A 27,846-nucleotide genomic window follows, 5' to 3' on the forward strand; every position below is an offset into this window, starting at 1 on the left:
TTGTCTTGTATCATGCTGAATTTATTTTGGGGACATTCAAGAATGGGTATGTTTTGCACATACGTTCATACATATACTACAAACTGTTCTCTAAATTGGTAAAATTGTCATAACTTAATCTTATTCACTTCCTTAACATAGCAACGTTTGTTGAAAGTTTGCAGAGAGAATTGATCAACACGCGTTTATCATACTGGATAATGTGTCAAGTCCTATAGTATTCTGTGTTTATAACAATGGATGTATATTTGTCTGTGTGAATGTGACCTCCGGAATTGTTAAATATATTCTCCAATAACTCCCGGGGACGTTGAAGAGGGAGAAAGAATGGAGAATCAATATATTGATATTTCGTATAGTGACAGCCAACAGAATGGTTGGCATAGGCCAGAGGTTGAGAGAAGTACACCACCATAACCCATAATTGCTTTTGTTTTGTACGCTTAAACATCGATAACCAAATAGTATTACCGGTAAAACACTATGCATCTTTGTCCAGTGAACTTATTCAAATCCTACAAGTACTAGTAAATCTGTAAGGATCTCTTCATGTTGACTGAATACAGGCATCAACGGATGCATGTTGTATTGTTTGTGTTCGACAGGTGTTTTGTAATTTTCACTTAAGCTACATTTCTTTGATGTTAATCAATTTTGATCGGTCCTCTTGTTTGGTTGTGTAATTTGTCTGACGATACTGAACGAAACACTTCCTCAGATACAAGTATTTAACTCTCAGCTGCTATTGAACTTTGCGTAACTAAGCACGCGAATACTATCATGTTTTGCGGCTTTCTTGCACCTGTCGAGAGTGCAGTGACTTCCACTGCTACATCCATGCTAGGTACGATAGGTGAGGTAAGGTGAAATGGGGTTTAACTTCGTACTTAAGAATATTTCGCTCATATGACGACGTGCATGCGTGTATATGTGTGGCTGCTTGTACAAGCCCAGACTTAATCTGGTTTTATAGTGCTAGCCCACTGAGATACCTAGACTAACGCTTAGTGTCTGTATACATATAATTTTGATTGTAACAAATAAACCCATTTAAATTGAACAGGAGCCCAAGATAGATTCCTGAACCTGGGAAAGATTTGCTTTTATTTCAGGGCTTTAGCACTGCAAGGAGGGCCAGGCTGTAGGGACAATAATAAGGTTGAGGGACTGTGACACAGACTATGAGATACCATGCCGCAGTTAAGCATGAATACCCCACTCAGACAAATTATACTGACTCCGAGCCGACCCGTCCTTGCTGTACCCATTAATGCCGAGCGCCAGGCAGGGGCCAACAAGTACCATACTTTAACGTCTTTTAGTGTGACGAGGCCGGGGATCGAACCCGCGAACTTCCACTCTCCGGGTGGACGCTCTAGTCTAACCACTACACAGGTGCGGTAAGCCCACAATGAAGACTTCAATAGATAGTGTAGAATCTTGAGGTATAGTGCTGAAGGTAATACACCCTTGCATTCAGTGACGGTAGTTGTTTTGATGGAATATAAGCCCCAAGTGTAATCCCACCTGTCATTATTTTAGTTAAACGAGTTACCCTACCCGTCCTCGTGACGTATAGGGGGAAAAGGGAGATATTGATAGCCGTTATCTTTATCTTCGTTATCATCGTTAGTGAGGACAAGCTTGAACAACGAATGTTGTGGGGGTGCCGTGGGCGAGCTGTCTAAGGCGCCAGGCTAGTAATCTAGCGAGCTTGGAGGTGCCGAGATCGAGCCCACCTGTCACCGGGTGTAAAAAACCTTTGAGTCAACTTTGTGTGCAGACTCTTTCAGTGTTGTCACAACCCCTAGTGTACAGTACACAACCCTGTGCATTTAAAAGAACCCACGAATCCGTTGGTATATGACCAGATTGTGGCCACATGAATACGTGCAAACACCTAGTTACGGGTACAGCAACGTGCAGTAAACTTGGACAAAGTACTGTGACTATGTGTCCCAGTCCACCCATCTGTGAATGGGTACCTCGTAAGGATGGAAAAGCCACATTAACTCGGTGCGCCTAGTAGGCAGCAAGAGTTGTATGGTCCCCATGGAGTTGAGATTGAAAAATACGATATGCCGTTGTGATGGATATCCAATGATCGAGGGAAAACAAAGCGCCCTTGGGCAGTTGTACTGGATATCGGCGCTATACAAATGTTTGTATGTATGTTTACTAGGTGATCTCCTTTCAACATCGTAGGTGTTGGAAATACTATTTCTTTCTGCTTGTATACACCATCTTGTAAGTGTAAGGCTTATGGCCTGTGTTCAGTGCCTGGATTATGAAGTCATTCAGTGACCCATACAATTGTGTTACATTGTGTTGTGCTTGTGGCTTCCGGGACCTACAGAATCAACCATTATTTCAAATATCCTGCATTTACAGGCTGGAGTCGTCTATATAACACAGAAAACATGAGCTCTGTAAATACCCTCTCTTAACTTCTTATATTGTACTGATGAGATATATTGTTCTACATCGACTTATTTTTCACCTGTGACTGGAGTAGTCCTGATCTAAAACTAAAGTTAAACGACTTTCACATTGAATATGATCTGTTGATCTGATCAAGATGAACGCACAGGGAACTATATTTCATGACCTAACTTCGTTCACTGTTGTCCTGTAATGGTTCTACTTCTTTATTTGTAAACACAAGAGTATTTGTTAAATATTTGACACTAGCCCAATAAGGCTTGAACACTTCATCACTGAGTGACCACACGGTACAATATAGATCACATATACCATGACGATGTTTATTCGTTAATAGCTTATCATTATCTCGTGCAGTACTTAAAATGGTCCTCTATTGGAAATATGATATATCACAGAGAGCAACGTTAACCTTTAGTTGTCCCACTGAGTTACCAATAGCACGAAGCAGTCTACTATACTTCCAAGTTCTTATTGCTGGGAGTGAAACATACAGATTACATACATCAAGTAAGAAACATAAAGCTCAAACTTTATAATGACAAGCCCTTATAATAGAAATGTTAAGTAAAAGGCTGGAATGTTTTGTCCTGAAAGTAGTATACCCTCAACTGACCACACATACTAAATGATTCTTGATGCCAATGCAGTTCTGACAAAACCAGCGCAACTTTGCTATATGGTGCTACCACAGACTGCGGTGAAACTGTCACTGACCATCCGGGCAAACCTCTTTTATCATGCGTACCATCAGTGTAGACATATTCCTGCTGCCGAAATACGTACGTCATTACCACAGGATCAAGTACTGAATACATCAAATAGTTCATGCAGTCAGAGGTGATATGGACTATTTGTGGTGGATTTGATATTTCTACAAACATAGACTGGTGTGAGCATGGAGTCAACTGTGACCTAGGTATTCCATACAGATGAAAAAAAACAGTTCCAGGAGTCGGCGATGATGTACTGACTAAGGACATGCTTTAACATCACCTTTTTCTCTCAGGTAACGAGAATACCGTACGTACTGCAAGGGTGGTGTTGCTTTCACTTTCCAAAAGGATGAACAGCCAAGAGATGCTGAAAATGCCTAGGAGGGTAGGAGGGTCATTTTGAATAAATCAGAAGGTTGAGCTTATCACGGTATTGAATGACTCCATCATAACCTCATCCTCGATAATCTCCAGGGTATACGTTACGATCACTCTCCACTATACCCTGGATGCATCCACGGCTTGGGGCGAGGATTATATTACCTACCTTGGCTGGCTCCGCATTCTCACAGTAGCCAATCATCTAAGCCGCCGTTACAACCGAGCTTGCCAGTGTCAACAAAGATTGCGGTCGCAGTTGCAAAGGTTTGTTCGCAGTGCCACTCAGATTTTTGGGAAAATAATAAAGACAAATTCACAGATCTGAAACTTTAAAAAGAATATATGAAAGAACTTCTTCTACTTCTGTCAGAGTACCTCTGCATCAATTGTGTTGCCAAGTTTAAGCGGCTGGATAATTTAAGACGCGAAAGTGATTAGTGATTGTTACGCCCAACTTCCCAGCGTAGGCACCTGACTGGATAAAAAACCAGCAAAGGGAGGTAATAAAATCATCGCCCCAAGCCGTGGATGCATCCAGGGTATAGTGGAGAGTGATCGTAACGTATACCCTGGAGATTATCAAGTATGTCATAACCTATGTTTGGGGTATTTTTAGAGCTCAGGTTGAAAACAACGTGCACCTACTATTGGTGTAGGTACAGCATTTGATGAAACTTGAAACAACAGTCATCGAAACGTGATTCACTTAATGAGTAATACAACTCCACAACTTCAGTAATTAACCCCCGCATATTGCAACGGAACACCAACAGCACATCCATACACAAACAAAACTTAATAGGCAGAGTCGCTGCAGGTGTGGTCATGACTTGGACAAACGGGCCCCAGCAGCTACACACAACAGCCCAGCAATTGCCACATCGCTGCCAATAAGTTGTGACTAAGCCAAGTAGACAGCACATTTAAGAGCCAGGATACAATACTCCCTATCATACCAGGAAGTGCAGATGCAGCTTTCCCTGTAAACTTTCCTGCAGTTTCTCCTGATGACTTCAAGTGTAGCTTTCAAGAAGACATGAGGAGAAATGTGATGCAGTGGCAACAATGATGTCCGATGTAATTCCCTATTTTGACTTATATCATACGTTCCCGAAATATTTCAGGTGAACAAATGACTAGACTTAGCATATGTTTATGACGGGTACCACCGGTGGGGCAGGATATGCTCACCTTTTCGCGAACACCTGGTATCATCACTATTTCATAGTGATTCATAAACACATGCTCTGTCATCGTATCGCATGGTGACAATCACTGGATTGTCTGGTTCAGACCCGATTTGTTTACAAACAACATCATACAGTTGTAATAATGCTGAAACAACAATCTGCTCATGATATAGTCACAATTGTACAATCGGCTCTGCTTTTGGCAGAGATTTCATAAATTGGGAAAGGGTTTTGTCGCTTCTATTTACACCATCGTTATTAGTCCGGAGTGGTGTATGTGTTGGACCAGAGCTACTAACAGTACTTAAAGCCAGAATAAAAGTTGATAGTGCTTGTCTTATCTAAGTAATTCTCTATAGCTGCACAACAAAGATGCTGATTCATTAGTGGCAGTCAGAATTTCAAAAGTGTATTTGCAGCCTCTGTAGCATGTGGCACCTGAGCCACGTCCGCCTAAGAAGACGATGCCAGGATTCTCTGAGTACGAGAGTAAATAAAATTATTGTCTGTAGAGGCGCTTACGAGTCTCTGCAAACAAAGCATAGTGAATACTGATTAGAGCGACATATCGCATATCGTCTTTAAGGCATGGAAATATTCATTAGCAGCTGACTATAACAGCCAGTGCCATCAATCAGAATCAGACACATTTCAGGAATTTCTCGTCTTCCTTTTTAATTAGTTTGAGTTCCAACGGTAACAGGGAGCTTGTTCAGAACAAAGGCAGTGCAATTGTAAAGAAAACCCTAATTAAAATCAGTGACAATGATGTCGTGAATATTTATCATCGTCATGTATTCTACTGTTATATGGATCTCTGGAAGACGGCGCAAACGGGTGACTTACACTATAAAGTTATTTATTCAAATTCTAATCGGAATCCATCGAGACGCGCGTATGTTCTGCTTGTGTATATAGTACAGTCACGATAGATAATGTTATATGTGATGCATAAGATAACCAAGTCTCTGTTCCACTTGACTTTGGGTTACTGGAGAGTCACATGCCCTTCTTCCACGTATCTCTGGGTGATGGGTTGGAACATACATATAATGGATATAATAGGGTACTTGAAGCCAGGAATGAAGTTAACCATTTCCTTAACACAAATATGTCACAATGTATGACAAGGTAACAGATCCGGAAACATGAAGACAGATTCGTAACCTGTATACTGTAGGTTCAGCCATTTTGTATCATCGTTTGCTTCGCCATCCCATGATCTCCAGGACAAAAGTGATATACTATGGAACATCAAACTGAACGTGCCTGCTAGATCGTTAAAGGGTATTTCGATGTTCGAAGATCCCTCGGCAGCATATTCAAGAGAGTCAGAGCTATCCTCCAACCCTAAGCTTACTCAAGCAGAAGTAACTGTTGAAGGAGTGCCTCCAGCGATGTAGTCTAGGGATGCGAGCATAGCAAGATCTAGATGAGGATGGAAAACTCCATTCTGTAAGACCTTATCCAGAGGTTAACATGGCGGTAAAAGATATGTCTCTTGCAGATGTATCACTAGTCTCGAAATATTGCTCGAGGTGCGAACCACAGATGGTGTAGAATCGAGAATGCAAGTGAGGTTGTCACTATGCAGAAAGCAAGGATTTGTAATCGGCTGGTAAATTATCATAATTGCACGTGTTTATCGATGATCAGCTGAACATCAAATGCAAGATTCGTACAAGCAAATCTGTTACAGAGCTCCTTTTACCAACACGTCCACCATGTTACCATATGCGGACAAACGACTTTTATTTTAAATCTTTTTCAAGGTTATTATTGCAGTTATATGTGCTCATATTGTTATTCTATGCCCGTCTATGAACATGAATAAATCATAAAGTGGGTTATGAAGGATCCTGAGGCGTCCAAGGTTAATCCAGGTGGACGTCCACAAGGGCACCTGTTTATGAGCGTGGACCATGACAAATTCAAACGAGAGACTACCCCTCCTATTATAGACGACTGCTGCGTAAGGAACTTACAAAAGAAGCATGTGTTTTCTTTTTTAGTGCTATCGAGACGACCAATGGAACAAACTGTTTCGGTACCTACTCCGAAATACAATTCAGCCCTGACATATCTCAGAGAGCAGACACTCCCTGCCCTGTTTCATTACAAGGCCCGAGATTCATTTGCGAAATGATCACGTGAAAATGATGTTATTCCTACTCAGACTGAGTGAGATCGAGTTCAATTTTTTAGCAGAATCTAAACTCCCTGAAAACTGCTCAACCAGATGCGTATGCAATTGTTTAGCAAAATGTAGCAACAGTTTAGCAAATTAAACCTTGTGGTTGGTATTTCTGTTTCTATTGTACATTTCACAGTATTTCTATTGGACTTAAATATCAGGTAAAGACTTATATTAAAACGATGGAATGTGACAAACTCTCGCAATGTGTGTTTGCGCTGACCCTCCTTCTATTGTGCCCCTCCGAGAAAGATGTCAACTTGTACACATATCAACAGGATAGTTTCTAAAACAACGTGTCCAGTGAAGGGTTAACAAATAACAAATAGCAAACATTGTTAGGTACAGGGTATTCTTTGCTGTGTAACGTATTGACATTAAATAGACTGTTCCAGACTTTGAGCTATTTTGCGATTCATCGTTCTCATTTGGACACACAGGGACTGTATTTAAATGACAATGACATCAGTAAATACTGAATTGTGATTGGTAAATTGAAGTCATTCAGAGGTATATAATCACGTTATATACCCCTGACTTTCCAACACAGTATGTTTATCTCCAAAATGTTCACATAAATATTTAACGATGACGATTAGGAGACCAAATTACAATGTTTGGGCTTTGCCAACCCGAGCTCGGACTCATAAGCATAAAGAAACGGATGGGCAAGGAGGGTAGCACAATCATGGTGCCCATGGGATGTCTATTTCTTGTGTAAATGTTTACCCCGGCTTGTACGTTGATGGGAACTACAGCAATTCAGATATTGAACCTATGCAGGTCCAGGTTAGAATATATCTTCAGCAACCCATGCGTGTCGTTAGGGCGACGAACGGGGTCGGGTGGTCAGGCTTGTCTTGATTGACACCTGTCATCGTATCCCAATTGTGGCGATCAATGCTCATGCTGTTGATCACTTCATTGTCTGGTCCAGGCTCGATTATTTACAGATATATGATATAGCTGTGAGTGCGGTGTTAAAAAGAAAAGAAACAAACATATCAGATACTGAGTAAAACCTCAGTTGACCGACCTTTGCTTTCATTTTTGACCAATTGTCCTTGACCTTTGAAGATAGATATATACCTATATCAACGCTCACCACGGTTTACTACAAATACCCCATGGACCAAGGAATTATCCCTAAGTTTGTCATGTGTGATAGTAGTGTACAAAGTTAAATATTCAAATGCGTTCATCATTATCAAATCTTTATTACGTATGAAAGCCACAGGCCGATATACATATCAATATACATATTCCAAGCAGGTATGAAGGCGTGAACGGAAAAGGAGACAATTTCTTAAAATTCATAGCATATACCTGTCTACCTGCATAGATTATCTTACATCCCCAGTGACATATACCATTAACATATATATGTGTTGTTTTACTAGAATTTTTAAAATTTTAATATTTTTCTAACTTTTCCATAATTTTGTATGCATAATATATAAAACGAGCTAGATTGTTAATGTCTTTAGGCTTGTTTTGTTTGTGGGTATTGCTAACGATCTCATATTAACTTAAATCTACCCCGAAGTTCTTTACAAGCTGGACATTTCAACAAAAAGTGATGTTCATCTTCTAAATCTACTTTACATACAGGACAAGTAGAGATACATCAATATTGTGTCACCTTCCTACGTTATTCTTTAGACGTAACACACCACTTCTGGATTTGATCAATACTTTACTGAATTTGTATTCCAAATAGGAAGACGGATACCCCTCTGGCTCAAGAAGACTCTTATATTCTGTAAAGAACTTATAACGTGAACTGGTTTCAAGAGTAGATGTCCAATTTTGGTAAAACATGTTGATCAAGCGTTCTATAAAAATGTGAATAAAAGCACACTGATCACCGGCGGCTTGTGGAAACCGGACAAATCCAAATCCAAGTCCGTGTGAGCAACGTATATGGCGGATCTCAGACGCCCATGTGTGGTACCCTACAGAATGTTCATTTATCAATAATGAGGATAACATTGGACTCAACATACATCCCTACCGTAAACCAAACAGACAATTAAAATGTTCCGTTAACCCGGATTGTACTCTGACACACGCTTTCACAGTTTCATATGTGCTCAAAAAGAGTAAACATGCTACCGTTTACACCAGGTTACATACCTGGAAGTAGACATTTGTGATGTTTAAAACAACAAACCAGTGGAGCATGTAAGGATTTTCAAGTCCACTGCCTCCAGAGAACAATGGAGGTTCTATGTTATTTCAACCACATGGGTCATACAAAAAATGTTAACTGGTAAATAGATGGAATACATCCACAAACCATTCCCAAGGTAAAAAACAAAATACATAGCATAGTTTCGTTCTTACTTTTATTTCATAAGTCATATGTATACAATAAAGTTCAATAAATATACACAAATATCACAAAAATGATATTGTCAACACTGTCATGTACAAGTATCAGGTATCACTATTTTATTTTATTAGTTCATTTACATTAATATTACATACATAAATTAAATAATAATATACACAAAGCATGATTAACATTGCATTCAGTACTTAGCACTAGGTCTACTGCATCACACTTCAAAGTCACACACTAAATGTCAGTTCACTGTAACTTCATTAGATGCGACACGGCATCAGCGTAAACCATGACACTCATGGCACCATCTCGGAGTTCTTGCTTCAGAGTCTCTAGTCTTGAGTTGACATGGATGTACTTCCTCCTTTTTGGTGGCGGTTTCCTCCCAGCAGCGTACTGAACAAGCTTGATTTCGTTCAGTTTCTGCTCTTTCCTGAGGAAAGACAACATCTCGAAGACATTGGGGTGAGCCTTAGAAATAATTTTCTTAAGGCGACCATGCCAACCTTCCAGGTGGTTATTGGTTCTTGGACCGGTGTTCTGGTAGTGGTTCCACGCTGTCTGGGGTATATGTCCTTCCACCCACTGGGTGGTCACGTAGTCGGCGAGACGGAGGCAGCGAGGGTCGTCAGGCATGTCTGCAAGTGCGTTCAGCCACACGTCGTCTACCTGGAAGCACAAGATTATTTTATGAATACATAATTTGTGATTATTGATCATCAGCCGCGAAGTACACAAAATGAATGACATAGTTTAAGCATAGTAATATATGATTTATAATAATAAAATCCGATTCCAATTCAGGCGCAATGCAATGCAATACTTACATCTGTCACGGGCACCAAAGGCAGTACAGCAGCACGCCTTACGAAGCGGGTGATGTCTTCGTCGTGGTTGTAGGCGCCCTGAAGGCCAACCCCTTGTGTCTTCTTCCACAGAAGTAGTGGAATAGACACCCCCTCCACAGCGTCGTCGGGAAGTTGACGGAGACGGCATTCTTCGCTGCAGATTCGAAGTCCATCTGGAATGTTTAAAATGTGGAAATTATATAATTAATAATAATGAATAACTACATGAATACTGACTATCATTTATTAAGAGTTATGTAAATCAATTTACCTGGATGTGTTGAGGTGACATCTGAAGTCCTCTTGCTTCCACTGCTTCCTTCAGGAGACGGAAGGCGCGGTCGTAAGTAACAGTCGCCTTGTCTGGCAGCAAGAAGAAGACCAGCGGAAACATCTGACCACCAACCATAGCATGGAGAGTGTACAGCTGCAGGAAGAGTGATGGTGAGACATAAAAGGTTCCGTCACCATACACAACTTCGGCAGCACAAAGATGTTGCATGTTCACCGTTGTCGTCATGCCAAGGATCTTATCGTCGTCGCCATCGTTGATGATGACAAAGGGCTCGCCAGCGTTGGTTGTTTTGAACTCGTCTGGGATCACGATTTCTCGTCGGGAAGATGGGATGGGTGGGAAGGTGGATCTTCGGGCCTGGTACAGTCTGTTCTTGACGGTGTCGTACGTCGGCATTTCTGCGATGAACGACCTGTTCTCTTCCGTCCAAGGACCATCGCTCACTGAGGCCAGAACCTCGTTGTACAGCGTCGGTATCGGACCCAGAGATGACTTGGCCACCATCTTCATCCTGTCCAGTGTCTCTCTGACCTGTAAATAAGATATAACCGAAATTAATGTAATGTTATGGCTGCATAAATCTAATGAAGTGCTTTTCGAGCACATTTGTCTAAAATTGTGCAAATAATGAACAAATGTAGCAGAGCTTTATACCATTTTAATATTATAATTTATAGACACATTTACGCACAACATACCTTTATCTCATTATGGACAGGTCCATGGTTATGTGGGCTGGGATGCTTGGTGATGATGTCGTTCACAGTAGAGACAGTCGCAGCACATGTCTTCTCCTGGCATCTCCAAGATGCCCATGAAGCATCGTTGCGTCTTCGATTCAATCGAAACACAAAGCCTTCAACAACTAGATAACGTCCACCACGTGAAGTCGGGAGAAACTTATAGTCTAACTGCTGGTTTGCCATTTTTTGACAGTGATAGATTCTTGGTGGAATTACCATGATATATACCCAGTGTGAGTTTATATCAATCAATCTAAATTTTCTTAAATAATATAGTTAATTTGTGAGTTGATATCAATCAAATAATCATAATTGTGTTATTTGTCATTTAACTAGTGAGTTCATATCAGCAACTATGTTCATAGTTAGAACTAGTGAGTTCATATCACTAATTAGTGAACTCCGAGTTCACTCACCAGTTCAAGTTTTAGTGTCACCCATCTCATTAATCCTTTAAAACAACATGTATCTACCTCGGCCGAACATCAAAGGATTTTTACTGTAATAACAAATGTCTACTTCCAGGTACGACACCTTACATATGATGAGAACAATTTCCAGAGTTTATCTCTATTTACAAAATCAAAAGGTTTTTTAAAATCAATGAACGCACCGTATATCCTTCTTCTACACAGATTTTTCTCGCTGATAGCATACAATGTTAAGATGTGGTCACCAACTGAATAACCCTTCTGTAAACTAGCTTGAGTTTCAGAAACTGTATCCATAACATGTGCCCATTTTGTTTGTGTTTCATATAAAACTCCAGCATATATTTTCCCGAGTGAGCTGAAGACAGATATCCCTAGGAAATTATAGAGATTATTTAATCACCCTTTTTGTGCAAAGAAACTATGATTGCTTTATTCCACATTTGTGGAAAAAGAACATTTGAAAATATTTGATTGAACATTGCCTCTAAGAAGGGCATTGTTTAAGATTCGCTTGTTTTAATCATTTCTATAAGGACGTTATTAATACCTGGAGATTTACCATTTTTTCATATGCGCCATAGCCTTATGAATTTCTTATTCTGTATAATGAATTCAAGCATCTCCTTATTAACTTCACCCATTGGTCCAAATTGAGTAGTACATCTGGTTCAGTTATATTTCTCCTATTAAAAAAGTTCATAAAAAATAAGAAATGAAGGTGATGAAGGAGTAAGGATGTACTCCGAACGTTGTGTTCCTCATAATAATGAAGTTGACATCCATAAAAAACTCTTCCTTATGTGTATCGCTTCTAAATATCATTCAAAGACTTTCATAAAATGATCGTGCCATCTTTCTTTAGTTATGTAATTCATATAGGATTTTAACTTTGAAATTCTTCTCAGCTGCCTCCAACGTACAGAAGAATTGTTCCTTGCCAAATATAGTTTATTGGTTTTGTGATATTGGTATTTACGTTCCACTGTCTACATAAACTTTTATGTTTATTCCTAGTCTGCAATACTGAGTTTTACACTCTGAAGTTCTGTTTCGTCTAAATATATACGTAAACTGCGTTAAGCTTCTTCTTTTGCTTTTGGCACTCTGGCACCCGTGAAGAGCCACCTCCTCGTGGTGGGTGCTGGGTAACGCTAAGCGCTCTTCAACCCCCCGTTGTGGCCCCGGGTTATGTTTGGTCCACCAACCCGTTTGCAGTGGGTTGCGCCCCTGTGTCGGTGGAGGACGGGAGTCAGGTGGTTGAGGGCACTGGTTCCGTCCCTTACTTCACCTAGACGGGTGTTAGAACTGGCGCGATTCTATGAATCGGCTGGTTATGCTAAGCCCTGTACATGTAAATTTTCTGTACAAATTTTAAAAATTATTTAGAAACATGTTGTCACTTGTCTCGGCATCATGATGATATATTTGAGCTATTTAACAAATACGGATCACTTGAGGATATGGACGTGTCCAAAAATGTCCATTCTAGGGCACATAGCTTAATTAGGGGTGTCGCGATACGAGAATGTACCGATGCATCGATACATTTTACTGACGATACGATACGCGATACATGCTTGCGTGTATCGATTCCTATTTTAAAACTTTATCGATTCAAATTTTTATGCTATATCCATCTCCTTCAAAGTCTAGATAGTAAAATTATACGAGATCGCTCCGATAAATAGATGTAGCTAGCTTTACTTAAAAAATAGGTTGGAAACTAAAAGCTTTTCTAATTGGCTAGACTATTTTGATGGGCCAATCAGCGAGCGCGTACGTTGCCGATAAGGTAATGCTATGAAAAGGCGCGAAAATTATGTATCGCGATACGTATCGTATCGTGACCTTAAAATCGTGATACGTATCGTATCGTGAGATTGGTGTATCGTGACACCCCTACTATTAATCCACCTAAAAGATAGGTCTATCTAAACATATCGTGCAGTGGAACTGTAGAGGACTACGGACAAACTTTAATGAAATACAGCTATTGATCCAGGATTTAACACTATCAGCGTTCTGTCTGCAAGAGACGTATCTGAAACAGACAGATAATTTTAGCTGACGTCAGTTTGAAGCCTATCATTATTTTCCCTCTCCAGGTGATAGAGCCACTGGAGGTTCTACTATCCTTACACGACAGGATGTTATTCACAGCCCTGTTACACTTAACCCTAATCTCCAAGCTGTGGCAGTGCGACTTACTCTGGGTGTAGCATTTACATTATGCTCTCTGTATATTCCGCCTTCATCGGCACTTTAACAGACTGATCTATACTCACTCTATGATGAACTCCCGAAACCATGTGTTATCATGGGGGACCTAAACGGTCACAACCCACTCTGGGGCAGTACTAACACTAACACTGAAGGCAAAATGCTTGAAGATATAATTTCCAATAATGACCTGTGCACATTAATGATGATTCAAGCACATATCTGCATCCTGCAACTGGCACTTATTCTTCGCTGGATTTGTCTCTTGTAGATTCTAACCTACTGAATCAATTTGATTGGTCTGTTCATAATGACCTTTGTGGAAGTGACCACTTCCCAACTATCCTTTCAGAAATAACTCCATCTGATTCTCCACCGCATACCAGATGGAACTTTTCGAAGGCTAACTGGTCTATATATCAAACTATATGTAAATCGAAACTGCAACCTGAATGTTTTAGTGATATATCTGATCCCATTCAAACTTTTGCTGACGTTTAAAATGAAAAAGCTGATGAGTGAATACCAAAGTCCTTTACGACTCCTCAATGTACGAAAACCATGGTTTAATACAGATTGTGGCCAAGCCAGAAAAGCGAGGAAAATGGCAGAGCGTTATTTCCACCATCATCCAACTGTCCATAACTTAAATAAATTTCAAATACTCAATGCAAAGGCACGTCGTACATTTAAACAAAACAAACGACAATCTTGGAGAAATTATGTCTCAAAAATTAATTCACGCAAGCCAATGTCTAAGGTATGGTACATGGTTCAAAGAATTAAAGGCAAAGGTTCAAAATCTGCTGTTCACCATCTTAAAGATGATGATAATTTAATTACTGACAAGTCTAAAATTGCAAATAAAATTGGCGAAACTCTGGCCAAAAATTCTTCATCGGCAAATTATGTCCCTGAGTTTCAGAGATATCAGAAACAACCGAAAAAGACAAAACTTAATTTCGAGTCAAATAACGGTGAAGATTATAACGAAGTGTTTTCATTACATGAGCTACAAACTACTCTTGAGCAAGCTCATGACACAGCAGCAGGTGATGATAATATACATTACCAGCTACTGAAACACTTACCTGAACCATGTCTGATGACACGTTTGGATATATTTGACCAAATATGGACGTCTGGAGAATTTCCTCCTTCGTGGCGTAATGCCATTGTAGTCCCAATGCCAAAACCTGGCAGGGATCATACAGATCCGTCGAATTACATACCGATATCTCTAACTAGTTGTGTCTGTAAAACCATGGAACGTATATTGAATTATAGATTAACTTGGTATCTTGAAGCCAATAACCTTATAACAAATATTCAATGTGGTTTCAGGAAAAATCGTAATACCATTGATCATTTGGTACGTTTAGAATCCTTTGTTCAAAATGCTATTAGTAAATAAACAACATCTTGTATCAATTTTCTTTGATCTTGAGAAAGCTTATGATACGACCTGGAAGCATGGCATTTTGAAGGATTTACATGATTTTGTTTTGAGAGGCCGTTTGCCTCTTTTTATATCACAGTTTTTAACCAACAGACAATTTCAAGTCCGAGTGGGTTCTACCCTGTCTGACCATTACAATCAGAATCAGGGTGTCCCACAAGGCAGTATTTTGTCTGTCACTTTATTTAGCATCAAGATCAACAGTTTATCCAAGGTTTTAAACGATTCAATTAATGGATCACTTTTTGTGGATGATTTTAATATTTCTTTTAGCGGTAAGAATATTCATACTATTGAACGGCAACTGCAGATATGTTTAAATAAAATAAATAAATGGTGTCTTGAAAACGGCTTTAAAAGTCAAAAACTAATTGTCTACACTTCTGTAGAAAATATAAGCCTCGTAAGGACCCAGAACTATCTTTAAATGGCACTCCCATCAAAGTTGTAAAGGAGGCCAAATTCTCGGGCATAATTTTCGATTCCCATTTAACATTCCTGCCACATATTAAATACCTTAAAGCTAATTGCCTGAAGGCACTCGATTTGTTAAAGGTTGTGTCCAATTCAAAGTGGGGAGGGGATCAAACTACCCTCCTTCACTTATATAGATCATTGGTGCGATCTAAACTTGACTATGGCTCGATCGTATATGACGGAGCCTGCAAAAGCAACCTTAAACTACTTGATTCTGTTCACCACCAAGGTCTAAGACTTTGTCTTGGATCATTTAGAACTTCTCCAGTTGATAGTCTCTATGTTGAGGCAGATGAGCCTTCTCTTACCCAACGCCGTTAAAAATTATCTTTACAATATATTACCAAACTCTATTCTAACGAGTCGAATCCTGCATTTAACTGTGTTTTCAATCCTCTTTATGAGGATTTGTATAACAAAAAGTTTTCTCTTGTTCCGCCTCTTGGACACAGAATTAAACCATTCATTTCTGTTGCCGGCATTGAGCTGGAGAATATATCTCCTTCTCGTCTTCTTTCTTCTCTTCCTTGGCAATTGGTGAGACCAGCAGCTGACTTAACATAAACCACATTTAAAAAATCAGAAACTAATGAGTTACAGTATAAACAAGAATTTACTCAGTTGAGAAATAAATATAATACATATAAATCCTTATTTACAGATGGGTCCAAGGATGGTGGCGCAGTGGCTTGTGCCACTGTCATTGGATCCAGAACAATCTCTTCTCGATTACCAACTAACAGCTCTATTTTCACAACAGAAGCTAACGCCATATTAACAGCTCATATTCTCTTTCTTGCCTTCAGGCTGTAAAACATCTCTCTTGTAAACATCGACTTTTAATTGAAATAATTGACTTGTATAATGATCTTGCTACTGGCCAATGCGACATCGTCTTTTGTTTGTTACCCAGCCACGTTGGCATTTCTGGGAACACTATGGTCGATCTTGCTGCCAAGGCAGCACTCAACAAATCTGTGACACCACTTCTTATTCCATACTCTGATTACAAAGCTAGCATTAGAAATTACATCCGTGATCTGATGCAAAAGAAGTGGGCCACCCAAGTAGGTATTAACAAATTACATGAAATAAAACCCTATATTGGTTACACCTACTTGGGTTGTCAGTCCAGATTTGAAGAGGTCATCATGCGACGATATCGCATTGGTCATACAAGGTATACTCACAAATACTTGTTAAAAGGTGAAGATCCTCCGTGTTGTATCCCTAGTGATGAGAGAGTCACAGTCAAGCATCTCCTGCTTGACGGTGTTAAATTCTCCATCATAAGGGATAAGTATTTGAATTTGAAAACAGTTAAGGATCTTTTAAATACTGTTAATTTTCTTTTAATTACTGGCTTTTTAACTTAAGTTAACAGATGAATTTTGAATAATATGTTCTGTAGATAGATGTATTTTAATGATTGGTAGTTCAGATTAGTACCTTGTATTGTTAGTGGCTGTACCCTCATAGGGGGTTAGTGTGAAGCCCATTTCTGGTGTTCCCCGCCGTGATGTTGCTGGAATATTGCTAAAAGCGGCGTAAAACCATACTCAGTCAGTCAGTCAAAGGGGGTTAAAGTACTGTAAAATTATTATCCCCCTGAGAGGGTACGTAAGTCCCAAAACATTTCAAGTAAATTTAAGTCTACCAGGTTTTTAATAGTAGTATTTTTGTCATTTTAATGTATGGCAAAATCTCAACATAAACGCCAATGGCTGAAGGGATGGTGTAAATCCAGCTAGGGTCCCTGCAGGTAGCAAAGGTACTGTAAGTCCCCATAGATATATCCTGATACTGCAAGATCGTATATAGATATATCCCAATACTGCAAGATCGTATATAAATATATCCCAATACTGTAAGATCGTATATAGATATATCCCAATACTGTAAGATCGTATATAGAGATATCCTGATACTGTAAGATCGTATATAGAGATATCCTGATACTGCAAGATCGTATATAGATATATCCCAATACTGCAAGATCGTATATAAATATATCCCAATACTGTAAGATCGTATATAGATATATCCCAATGCTGCCAGATAGTATATAAATATATCCCAATACTGTAAGATCGTATATAGATATATCCCAATACTGTAAGATCGTATATAGATATATCCTAATACTGCAAGATCAATGAGAAACTTCCACCTGTTCAATATAATAATAAATAATAAATGCATATTTATAATGCGCCCCTTCCACACCCTAAGGCATGCTCAAAGCGCTACAGAATATTTACACTGGAGTATTTACAGATGAAGTTATACATAATATACTGAGAAAAGGTGGGTTTTAAGTCTGGACTTAAAAATGTCAATTGTGGCAGAGCTTTTAAGGGCACATGGGAGAGAGTTCCAGAGCACAGGCGCGGAGTAAGAGAATGATCGGTGTCCGAAGGATTTCAGTTTGTAGGATGGGATGACCAGTCGGTTTTGTGTGTTTGAGCGCAAGTTGCGTGCGGGGACATACGGATGTAGGAGTTCAGACGAGTAGGAGGGAGCCAAACCATGGAGGCACTTGTATGTCAGACAGAGGATCTTAAAGTCAATTCTGGCCCTAACTGTTTTAACTAAAACTAATCTACAATAACAAATGTGTGTGATAAATTAGGCGATGAGAATCCAGGGGTTTATTATGTTCTGTACTTAAGAAGCCTTGCACTTTTCCTCGATGAATTATTTAGACACACCTTTTTAACCCATTACGGCATGGAACCAGCATGGTACTGTTCCACCCCCAATATAATGCTCAAGATGAAGAGGATTTATGTAGAACTGAAACTACTTTCTGATTATGATTGCACTTGTTGTTCTGTAGGAATGATTAAGAGATGGGGGATGACATGAAAAGATATTCTTAGGCCCATAACGAATAACTAGAAGGATATGATTGGAGTAAACCCACTAACAATATTATATCTTGACGCAAACATTTATTATGTATAGGCCATGGGTTAGCCTTCACGTTTGAGTGGGCAGATAATTTAAGCAGATTGTTGATGTGAAAAACATTACCACAGATTCTAAGAATGGATACATGCTGGGAACTGACAAAAAATCTCCCAAAAGTTATATAAACACCACAATATATATCCAATAGCCCCTGAAAGATTAATGGCGAACATCAATTGGATGTCTTAATATCAACATATATTGATGGGTTAGCTTCGTTAACTAATGTAGCTCCTGACAAATTTGATGGATAAGACAAAATATATAGTTCACCATAGAAATCTCCATCTATCATTAGGTATACAAGAAACTGCACACAGTTCTTTAGTTTGATCAATACTCTCGTAACCCTATGTATCAAACACATATTTGATATAGATGGCCACTAGTGATGTCGAAAATAAACCATAAACGCTCACGAATAACTCAGAATTTGGTAAAACTATGGAGAATCTAACGAAGCGTGTGGATGTGAAAAAAGCCAGAACTCCTGCGAACAAAGTCTAAGAATGATAAAAATATGAATAAGAATAGCTAGTTCAATGACCTTAAGAAGCGGAATGGTGACAGATGTGAGGTTGATATTGATTCATAACCAATGGAAATACAAACTGACGATTTGTATACAGATATGCCTGGTATTGTGTGAGATGCAAGATTAGTGTGCTGGAACTCCTATTGTGTTGCTGAGTGTGTTGTATTAGGACCGAAGATGTATTCTATAAAGACGTCTGACTGTGATGAGAAAAAGCAATGGCGTATGAAGCATATTAAACATGAACAGTGTAAAGAGACATTATTCAAAAGTAGAACATTCAAACATGAGATGAATGTTTGAAGAAGTGATAAGCACGGGATGTATGGATTAAGGATGAATAAGACACCATTGTCTCCTTAAGATACAAAGATATGGATTGGTATGGATGATACATCTGGATCAGTTGCACGGCCTTGACGTCTTCTGGGTTGAACAGCAGGATGAGATGTCTTGCACTTACTGATCTGAAGGTTTCTGTTCTTTACCTCACCGTTCTGTCTCATAAATAATGCTGGACAACGTACACCACAACAGACCCATGTAATTCGTTTTGGGGAGGATTTTTGAGAGCGGTTTCGTTTTCAGAGTTGCATTTGAGTTAATTTAGTATATTTGTTTAGAGGGGCATAATCTGTAATCCCCAAACCAAAACAGAATAAATATTTGACAGAAAAGATCTTGACCAGGTTTAACGGCTGGAAATAGTGCCAAGAAATATCCTAAAGTGTCTTATCTCAAAGCCAACTATTCATCTGTGAAACCCTAATACTTATGCATGAACGTAGATCTAAGGCCGCCATATAGCTGGAATAATGGTGAGTTCGGAGTAAAACTAAACACACTCACTCACCTACTATGACACACGGGGCACCTGAATGTTCCAACTATACATCTGTTCAACCCCAGTACACATACACGTACTTGGACCTACAACGACGCACGGGGTTACCTGTATGTTCCAACTATACATCTGTTAGACCCAAGTACACACATACACGTACTTGGACCTACAATGACACACGGGGTTACCTGTATGTTCCAACTTCTAACGTGTTAAGCCCCAGTACACGCATACACGTACTTAGACCTACAATGACACACGGGGACACCTGTATGATCCAACTATACATCTGTTAAACACCAGTACACACATACACGTACTTAGACCTACAATGACACACGGGGTTACCTGTATGTTCCAACTTCTCACCTTTTAAACCCCAGTACACACATACACGTACATTGACCTACAATGACACACGGGGTTACCTGTATGTTCCAACTATACATCTGTTAAACCCCAGTACACACATACACGTACTTAGACCTACAATGATACTCGGGGTTACCTGTATGTTCCAACTATACATCTGTTAAACCCCAGTACACACATACACGTACTTAGACCTACAATGACACACGGGGTTACCTGTATGTTCCAACTATACATCTGTTAAACCCTAGTACACACACACGTACTTATACCTACAGTGACACACGGGGTTACCTGTATGTTCCAACTTCTCACCTGTTAAGCCCCAGTACACACATACACGTACTTTGACCTACAATGACACACGGGGTTACCTGTATGTTCCAACTTTACATCTGTTAAACCCCAGTACACACATACACGTGCTTGGACCTCCAATGACACACGGGGTTACCTGTATGTTCCAACTACACATCTGTTAAACCACAGTACACACATACACGTACTTGGACCTACAATGACACACGGGGTTTCCTGTATGTTCCAACTATCCATCTGTTAAACCCCAGTACACACATACACGTACTTAGACCTCTAGATCTACTAATGATACACGGGGTTACCTGTATGTTCCAACTATACATCTGTTAAACCCCAGTACACAGATACACGTACTTGGACCTACAATGACACACGGGGACACCTGTATGTTCCAACTACTCACCTGTTAAACCCCAGTACTCACATACACGTACTTGGACCTCCAATGACACACGGGGTTACCTGTATATTCCAACTTCTCACCTGTTAAACCCCAGTACACACATACACGTACTTAAACCTCCAATGATACACGGGGTTACCTGTATTTTCCAACTACTCACCTGTTAAACCCCAGTACACACATACACGTACTTGGACCTACAATGTCACACGGGGACACATGTGTGTTCCTGGGAATGTGTTAATAGTACATGTGCACGTGACTGAATGAATGACTCCCCCGAGATTTAGATATGCATTTATATCTTCAAATATATGTGTTTAATATCCTCACATCAGAATATATCCTACTAATCATCGACAATTGCAGTTCAATAAATTAGCATGGATATATTATTTGTGTGTCTTGGTTCTCCTCATCTCCCTTTATGTCTGTCAAGCAAAGCGAAATGGGTGAGCGGTTTTCTTCATAGTAATGTATTGTTGCTGTCACATATGCAATGTAGACAATACCTCACGCCCTTTGGAAATTCCAAAGTAGAATGATACCACAGACTTGTACAATGGCTGCATGCTTTTAGTGACCCTATGATTAGTTTTACATCAGAGCACGACAATATGTATAATATCACGGGAACACTAGGAAGCAAGCAATACACATGCAATAAGACATAACAACTAAAAGTCACAGAATGTTTAAGTCCGGATGACGTACTGAAACAATGTTTCTATGTATCATACGTACTGGCACACTGTTTATATACTAGTATATCATACTGCAGACGCACTGGCACAATGTTTCTATATATCATACTGTAGACGTACTGGCACAATGTTTCTGTATATCATACTGTAGACGTACTGGCACAATGTTTCTATATATCGGACTGTAGACGAACTTGCACAGTGTTTCTGTATATCGTACTGTAGACGTACTGTCACAATGTTTCTACATATCATACTGTAGACGTACTGGCACAATGTTTCTGCATATCATACTGTAGACGTATTGGCACAATGTTTCTGTATATCATACTGTAGACGTACTGGCACAATGTTTCTATATATAGTACTGTAGACGAACTTGCACAGTGTTTCTGTATATCGTACTGTAGACGTACTGTCACAATGTTTCTATAAATCATACTGTACACGTAGTGGCGCAATGTTTCTATATATCATACTGTAGACGTAGTGGCACAATGTTCCTATATATCATACTGTAGACGTACTGGCACAATGTTTCTATATACCATACTGTAGACGTACTGGCACAATGTTTCTGCATACCATACTGCAGACGTATTGGCACAATGTTTCTGTATATCATACTGTAGACGTACTGTCACAATGTTTCTATAAATCATGCTGTACACGTAGTGGCGTAATGTTTCTATATATCATACTGTAGACGTACTGCCACAATGTTTCTATATATCATACTGTACACATACTGCCACAATGTTTCTATATATCATACTGTAGACGTACTGGCACAATGTTTCTGAAAATCATGCTGTACACGTAGTGGCTGGCAAATGTTTCTATCATACTCATACAATGTAGACGTAATGTTTCTGTATATCTGGTACACGTAATGTTTCTATATATCATACTGTATCATACGTACTGTGTAGACGTACTGTCACAATGTTTCTATAAATCATGGCACAATGTTGTTTCTATATATCATACTGTAGACGTATTGGCACAATGTTTCTGTATATCATACTGTAGACGTACTGGCACAATGTTTCTGCATATCATACTGTAGACGTATTGGCACAATGTTTCTATATATCATATCGTACTATATCGTACTGTAGACGAACTTGCACAGTGTTTCTGTATATCGTACTGTAGACGTACTGTCACAATGTTTCTATAAATCATGCTGTACACGTAGTGGCGCAATGTTTCTATATATCATACTGTAGACGTACTGGCACAATGTTCCTATATATCATACTGTAGACGTACTGGCACAATGTTCCTATATATCATACTGTAGACGTACTGGCACAATGTTTCTGTTTATCATACTGCAGACGTACTGGCACAATGTTTCTATATATCATAGTGGAAGGTTTCCACTGTCTATTTACTCTTCCATAAATGTTGTCAAATGCTGGTTAAAACATTTAGACATGCCTTCATATAGAATAAAATAAATGTTATATTATGATAACCATGTATGACAATAGTGGAAAACAAAACTGGGTTACGGGGTGAGACATCTGCTCTCTACAATCGGTGTTGGTAATGTATGGTATAATCAAAAATGTAACTGACGATGTAATTTTATCATGTCACTGACACAAAGATTGAAAGACACCTATGTGCAATCATGGACTGAATCCATATCATTATCAAATAATTGTTTTTATTATAAGCTTTCCAAAACTCATTTCAGTATAGAGGACTACTTAAGTAATATCGGCTAAAGAATTTAGAATGGCGTTGTCTCGTCTTCGTTGTTCATCCCATGATCTCCTTGTTGAAACTGCCGCTATACAAATATCAACCAAAAACAGGAATTTGCAAACTATGCAAATTGATTGAAGATGAATACCACGTTTTACTTCTTTGTCCATTATACCTATAACTCAGAGAACATTATACCCCATCATATCATTGTAATTAACACCACTAAATTATCACTGTTGTTAACAAATTCAAATATAAAAATACTTAAGGATTTATCAATGTTTATATATTGTGCCTTCTCTTGCAGGAATAATTTGATAAATGAAATATTAAATTAATAACTACGCAGGGTATGACCAAGATATTTTATGGATTCAAGCTTCTTTATTCTTTCCCACACAACGTTTCGGGATCATTACAGATCCCTTCATCAGGTGATCATCTGTAATGATCCCGAAACGTTGTGTGGGAAAGAATAAAGATTTAAGTTTAAATCCATAAAATATCTAGGTTATCTATAAACACTTGTAAATGCCGCTAAGAGACATTACACAGGGTATGATTTAATGTAAGTACTACGTATACGTTCCATGAATTATGTTGAATTAATATTGGATTGTACTGGAGGCCCGTGACCTCGTGAGTACTGGAATAAAGATTTGTAGAGATAAACACACGCGATCCACGAACCATACACCGCAGATCGCACCAACTCCGCCATTCACACTGGGAACAGATTGGTCGATTTCATTTTAACTGTCATGTTTCTATTTGGAGGTCAGTCTTGCTGAAACATACAACTTTCACAAAGCACAAGCGTGTCAAGTCTCTGTATACCATAGACTGCACTGTATTGCTGTACACTTTATATAACTAAACAGCGATAAAGGCATTTTAATATGCACAAGACATCTCTACTGAAAGTACTGACTGACTGAGTTTAGTTTTACGCCGCTTTTAGCAATATTCCAGAAATATCACGGCGGGGGACACCAGAAATGGGCTTAACACATTGTGCCCATGTGGGGAATCGAACCCGGGCCTTCGGCGTGACGAGCCAACGCTTTAACCACTAGGCTACCCCACCGCCCTCTACTGAAAGTAGACTCGATTAGCAAACAAGTGGACTCGACCTGACCAAAGTTAACCACAAAGTGGATCGAAGTATGTGCTGTTAATCTAATAACGTATCTGCTTCACATCTTCCACTGTGTACGTCATATACCGCGACATGTTTACTCCCAAAAGTTAGACGTCCCAAAAGTCAGACGTCCCAAAAGTCAGACGTCCCAATTGTCAGACAAATCAATCAGGCGTGACTGTGATTACAACCTAGAATTACCTACTAATATAATGAACACTAACGAGATGGTTTTCACATTTGTACAGAAATACTTTGATCAGAATACTAATGTTGACTGGCTTACTCAATCACCGAGTTCTCCAAACGTGTTTTCACAATGTTCAGGATTGTAGATTTTTTATGTTTTTGAGTTTTCATTAACCTAATGGAGTTACTTCATTCCTAACATTGTTTTTCCAACATAAACAATATAAAATATAAAAAGAAGTACAGGGTGTAGGGTTAACATTCAATTATAACTGGCAAATAATAGGAAAACATCAGCCACTCTACTAAATTCAGCAAACACTAAATACAAAATGTAAAAATTATCACCAAACACGCCGAATTGACGTTGCCATAACCAGACTAAGATTAGCAAATTGCAATCTTAATCACTATGTTCATCATTAGTACTTAATAAATAAAGAAACATGTTAACAAAGTAAAATCAAATTAAACAGGTTTCTGTCCTCAAACAATAACAATAACCATTTATTATACTACATCTATATTAAATTCCAAATCTCTATTACTCTTTACCTATTTCATATTTTTTACCTTATTTACCTTAGTTGTGCGTGCGACGCTAAATAAAGCAAATAAGAGAGTAGAATACGTGAAGTCACAGAAGGGTACTCCTCAGGTATTCCTTCAAGGCCACACATACACAAAGAACAGAGTCAGGGGAGAGGTTGTACACTGGCGATGTAGAAGAGGAAGAGGGTCTATACATGGAAACTGAGAACAGGCTGATGCGTCTGCAAGAGAGACTGCGTGCAGGAGGGATAACAAACATGGAGTTCCTCGATGCAGTTGGGCATTTGCTCAGACCTGGTTGACATTCTTGCCTGTATAGTGAAAGATGTGAAATCTTAAACCTTGAATGATTTGATTGACCATTTAAATTATCGTGTTAAAATAACTTATTTTGTTTTTTATGCCAAATAAAGTCATTATAAAGTCATACATTGATCATTTAAATTATCTTGTTGAATTAACTTATTATGTTTTATGTCTTATAAAGTCATTGTCATTTTCCATAATCTCTTCTTTTGTGTTTGGATTAGTACATTTGGACTAGTCCATTAATTAACGAAGGTAACAGTGTAGTGAACCTCCGTGCAACCAACCATAACCTTTGTTGTTTTAACGCGTCTAACTTTTGGGACGTCTTACTTTTCGGAGGACACCCCGCGTCATGTTCTTTACATCAACAATCATGTCTTTGATCTGAGAATGTTTAAGTTGTATTAGCACTTAAATACTCACAAACCCATATGTAACAGTAGACTGAATGAACTGTCTTGTTTGGTGGATGTCTTCAGAGGTTAACACTTCACTCATTTGTCCTTGAAGAAACAACGAGTGTGCCCGGAGTTGTGATTTTGCCCACACATTAATGATGATATAACCAGAGTAATTTGGCTTCCATGGGTAATCGATAATGAAACCTCAATTCTGTATCTTCTGCGATGAGAAAACACCACTCGGACGCCATCCATCACACTCCAGATGTTGGCATAATGAACGATCCTATGATACATTATTATTATTCCAAAACTAATAGTTGCCAAGGCAGCAAAAAGATATAAAGCAGGAACACTTTTAATTGCCAAAGTGTGTCGCTGTTTCCAGATTAAGTTCTCCCATTACTGATAATTACTCATAATTCCTCTTGATGTTTTGATTGATGAAGATCCCAACTTTCACCTTTACTTCACTGCTCTGACAGGCTACAGATTCACACTGATTCCTGACGTCGAAATGATTACGAGTGCAGCAAGCCTGATACTCACTTTGACTAGTGACGTCCAAATTAAAAATTAAACTAATAACTACACAGGATATGATTTAATGTAAGTATGTATATGTTGCATGAAATGTTATATTGAATTAATATTGGATTGTACTGGAGGCCCGTGACCTCGTGAGTACTGGAATAAAGATTTGTAGAGATAAACACACGCGATCCACGAACCATACACCGCAGATCGCACCAACTCCGCCATTCACACTGGGAACAGATTGGTCGATTTCATTTTAACTGTCATATTTCTATTTGGAGGTCAGTCATGCTGAAACATACAACTTTCACAAAGCACAAGCGTGACCACGACTTCAGCAAGCGTGGAACTCACACTGACTCCTGACGTCCAAATGACCACGACTGCAGCAAGCCAGATACTCACACTGATTCCTGACGTCCAAATGACCACGACTGCAGCAAGCTTCAAACTCACACTGATTCCTGGCGTCCAAATGACCACGGCTGCAGCAAGCTTGAGACACACTTCCGACAGTGTGTTGGCATTACAAACGGTTCTTTGTCTTTTTCTGGAAGTGTTATGCCGAGTTGGGAATCCCTGTGATGTAATGGTACCACCATAGGACAGTAGAGTAGGTTCTACTCAGTTACATTTCCTAAAACAATACTTGTGTTCGTTTATTTGGTTACATGGTCAACACATTCCTGATGGGGTCCTCTTCCGAAACAGCGAAAACGTCTAATCTGTTAATTTGTTCAAGGATCCCTGGTTATCAAAAAATAAACACATGGCAATGTTAATTTGAGAGACAACGAAGCACCAGACCCGATAGCAGGATCGATAAACCAGTAGTGGTTACGTCAGCAACATGATACCTGGACCCGAGATACGGTGGTGGTTACGTCAGCGACATGATAGCTGGACCCGAGATACGGTTGTGGTTACGTCAGCGACATGATAGCTGGACCCGAGATACGGTGGTGGTTACGTCAGCGACATGATAGCTGGACCCGAGATACGGTGGTGGTTACGTCAACAACGTGATAGCTGGACCCGAGATAAGGTGGTGGTCACGTCAACAACGTGATAGCTGGACCCGAGATACGGTGGTGGTT

At 39.2% G+C, this 27,846-nt stretch overlaps 1 protein-coding gene across 1 annotated transcript; it reads right to left on the reverse strand.

Moving 5' to 3' along the window:
• Positions 1-9,516: 9,516 nt before the first annotated feature.
• LOC124291419 lies at positions 9,517-11,339 on the reverse strand. Its single transcript, XM_046728406.1, has 4 exons — positions 11,112-11,339; positions 10,390-10,944; positions 10,175-10,291; positions 9,517-9,939 (listed from the first exon to the last, which is right to left on the reverse strand). The coding sequence occupies exons 1-4, from the start codon at positions 11,337-11,339 to the stop codon at positions 9,517-9,519; spliced, it is 1,323 nt and encodes a 440-aa protein (XP_046584362.1).
• Positions 11,340-27,846: the final 16,507 nt, after the last annotated feature.

Source organism: Haliotis rubra, unplaced genomic scaffold (genome assembly GCF_003918875.1).
Source record: "Haliotis rubra isolate DU_JTF1 unplaced genomic scaffold, ASM391887v1 Scf491, whole genome shotgun sequence".
Taxonomy (NCBI): Eukaryota; Metazoa; Mollusca; class Gastropoda; order Lepetellida; family Haliotidae; genus Haliotis; species Haliotis rubra.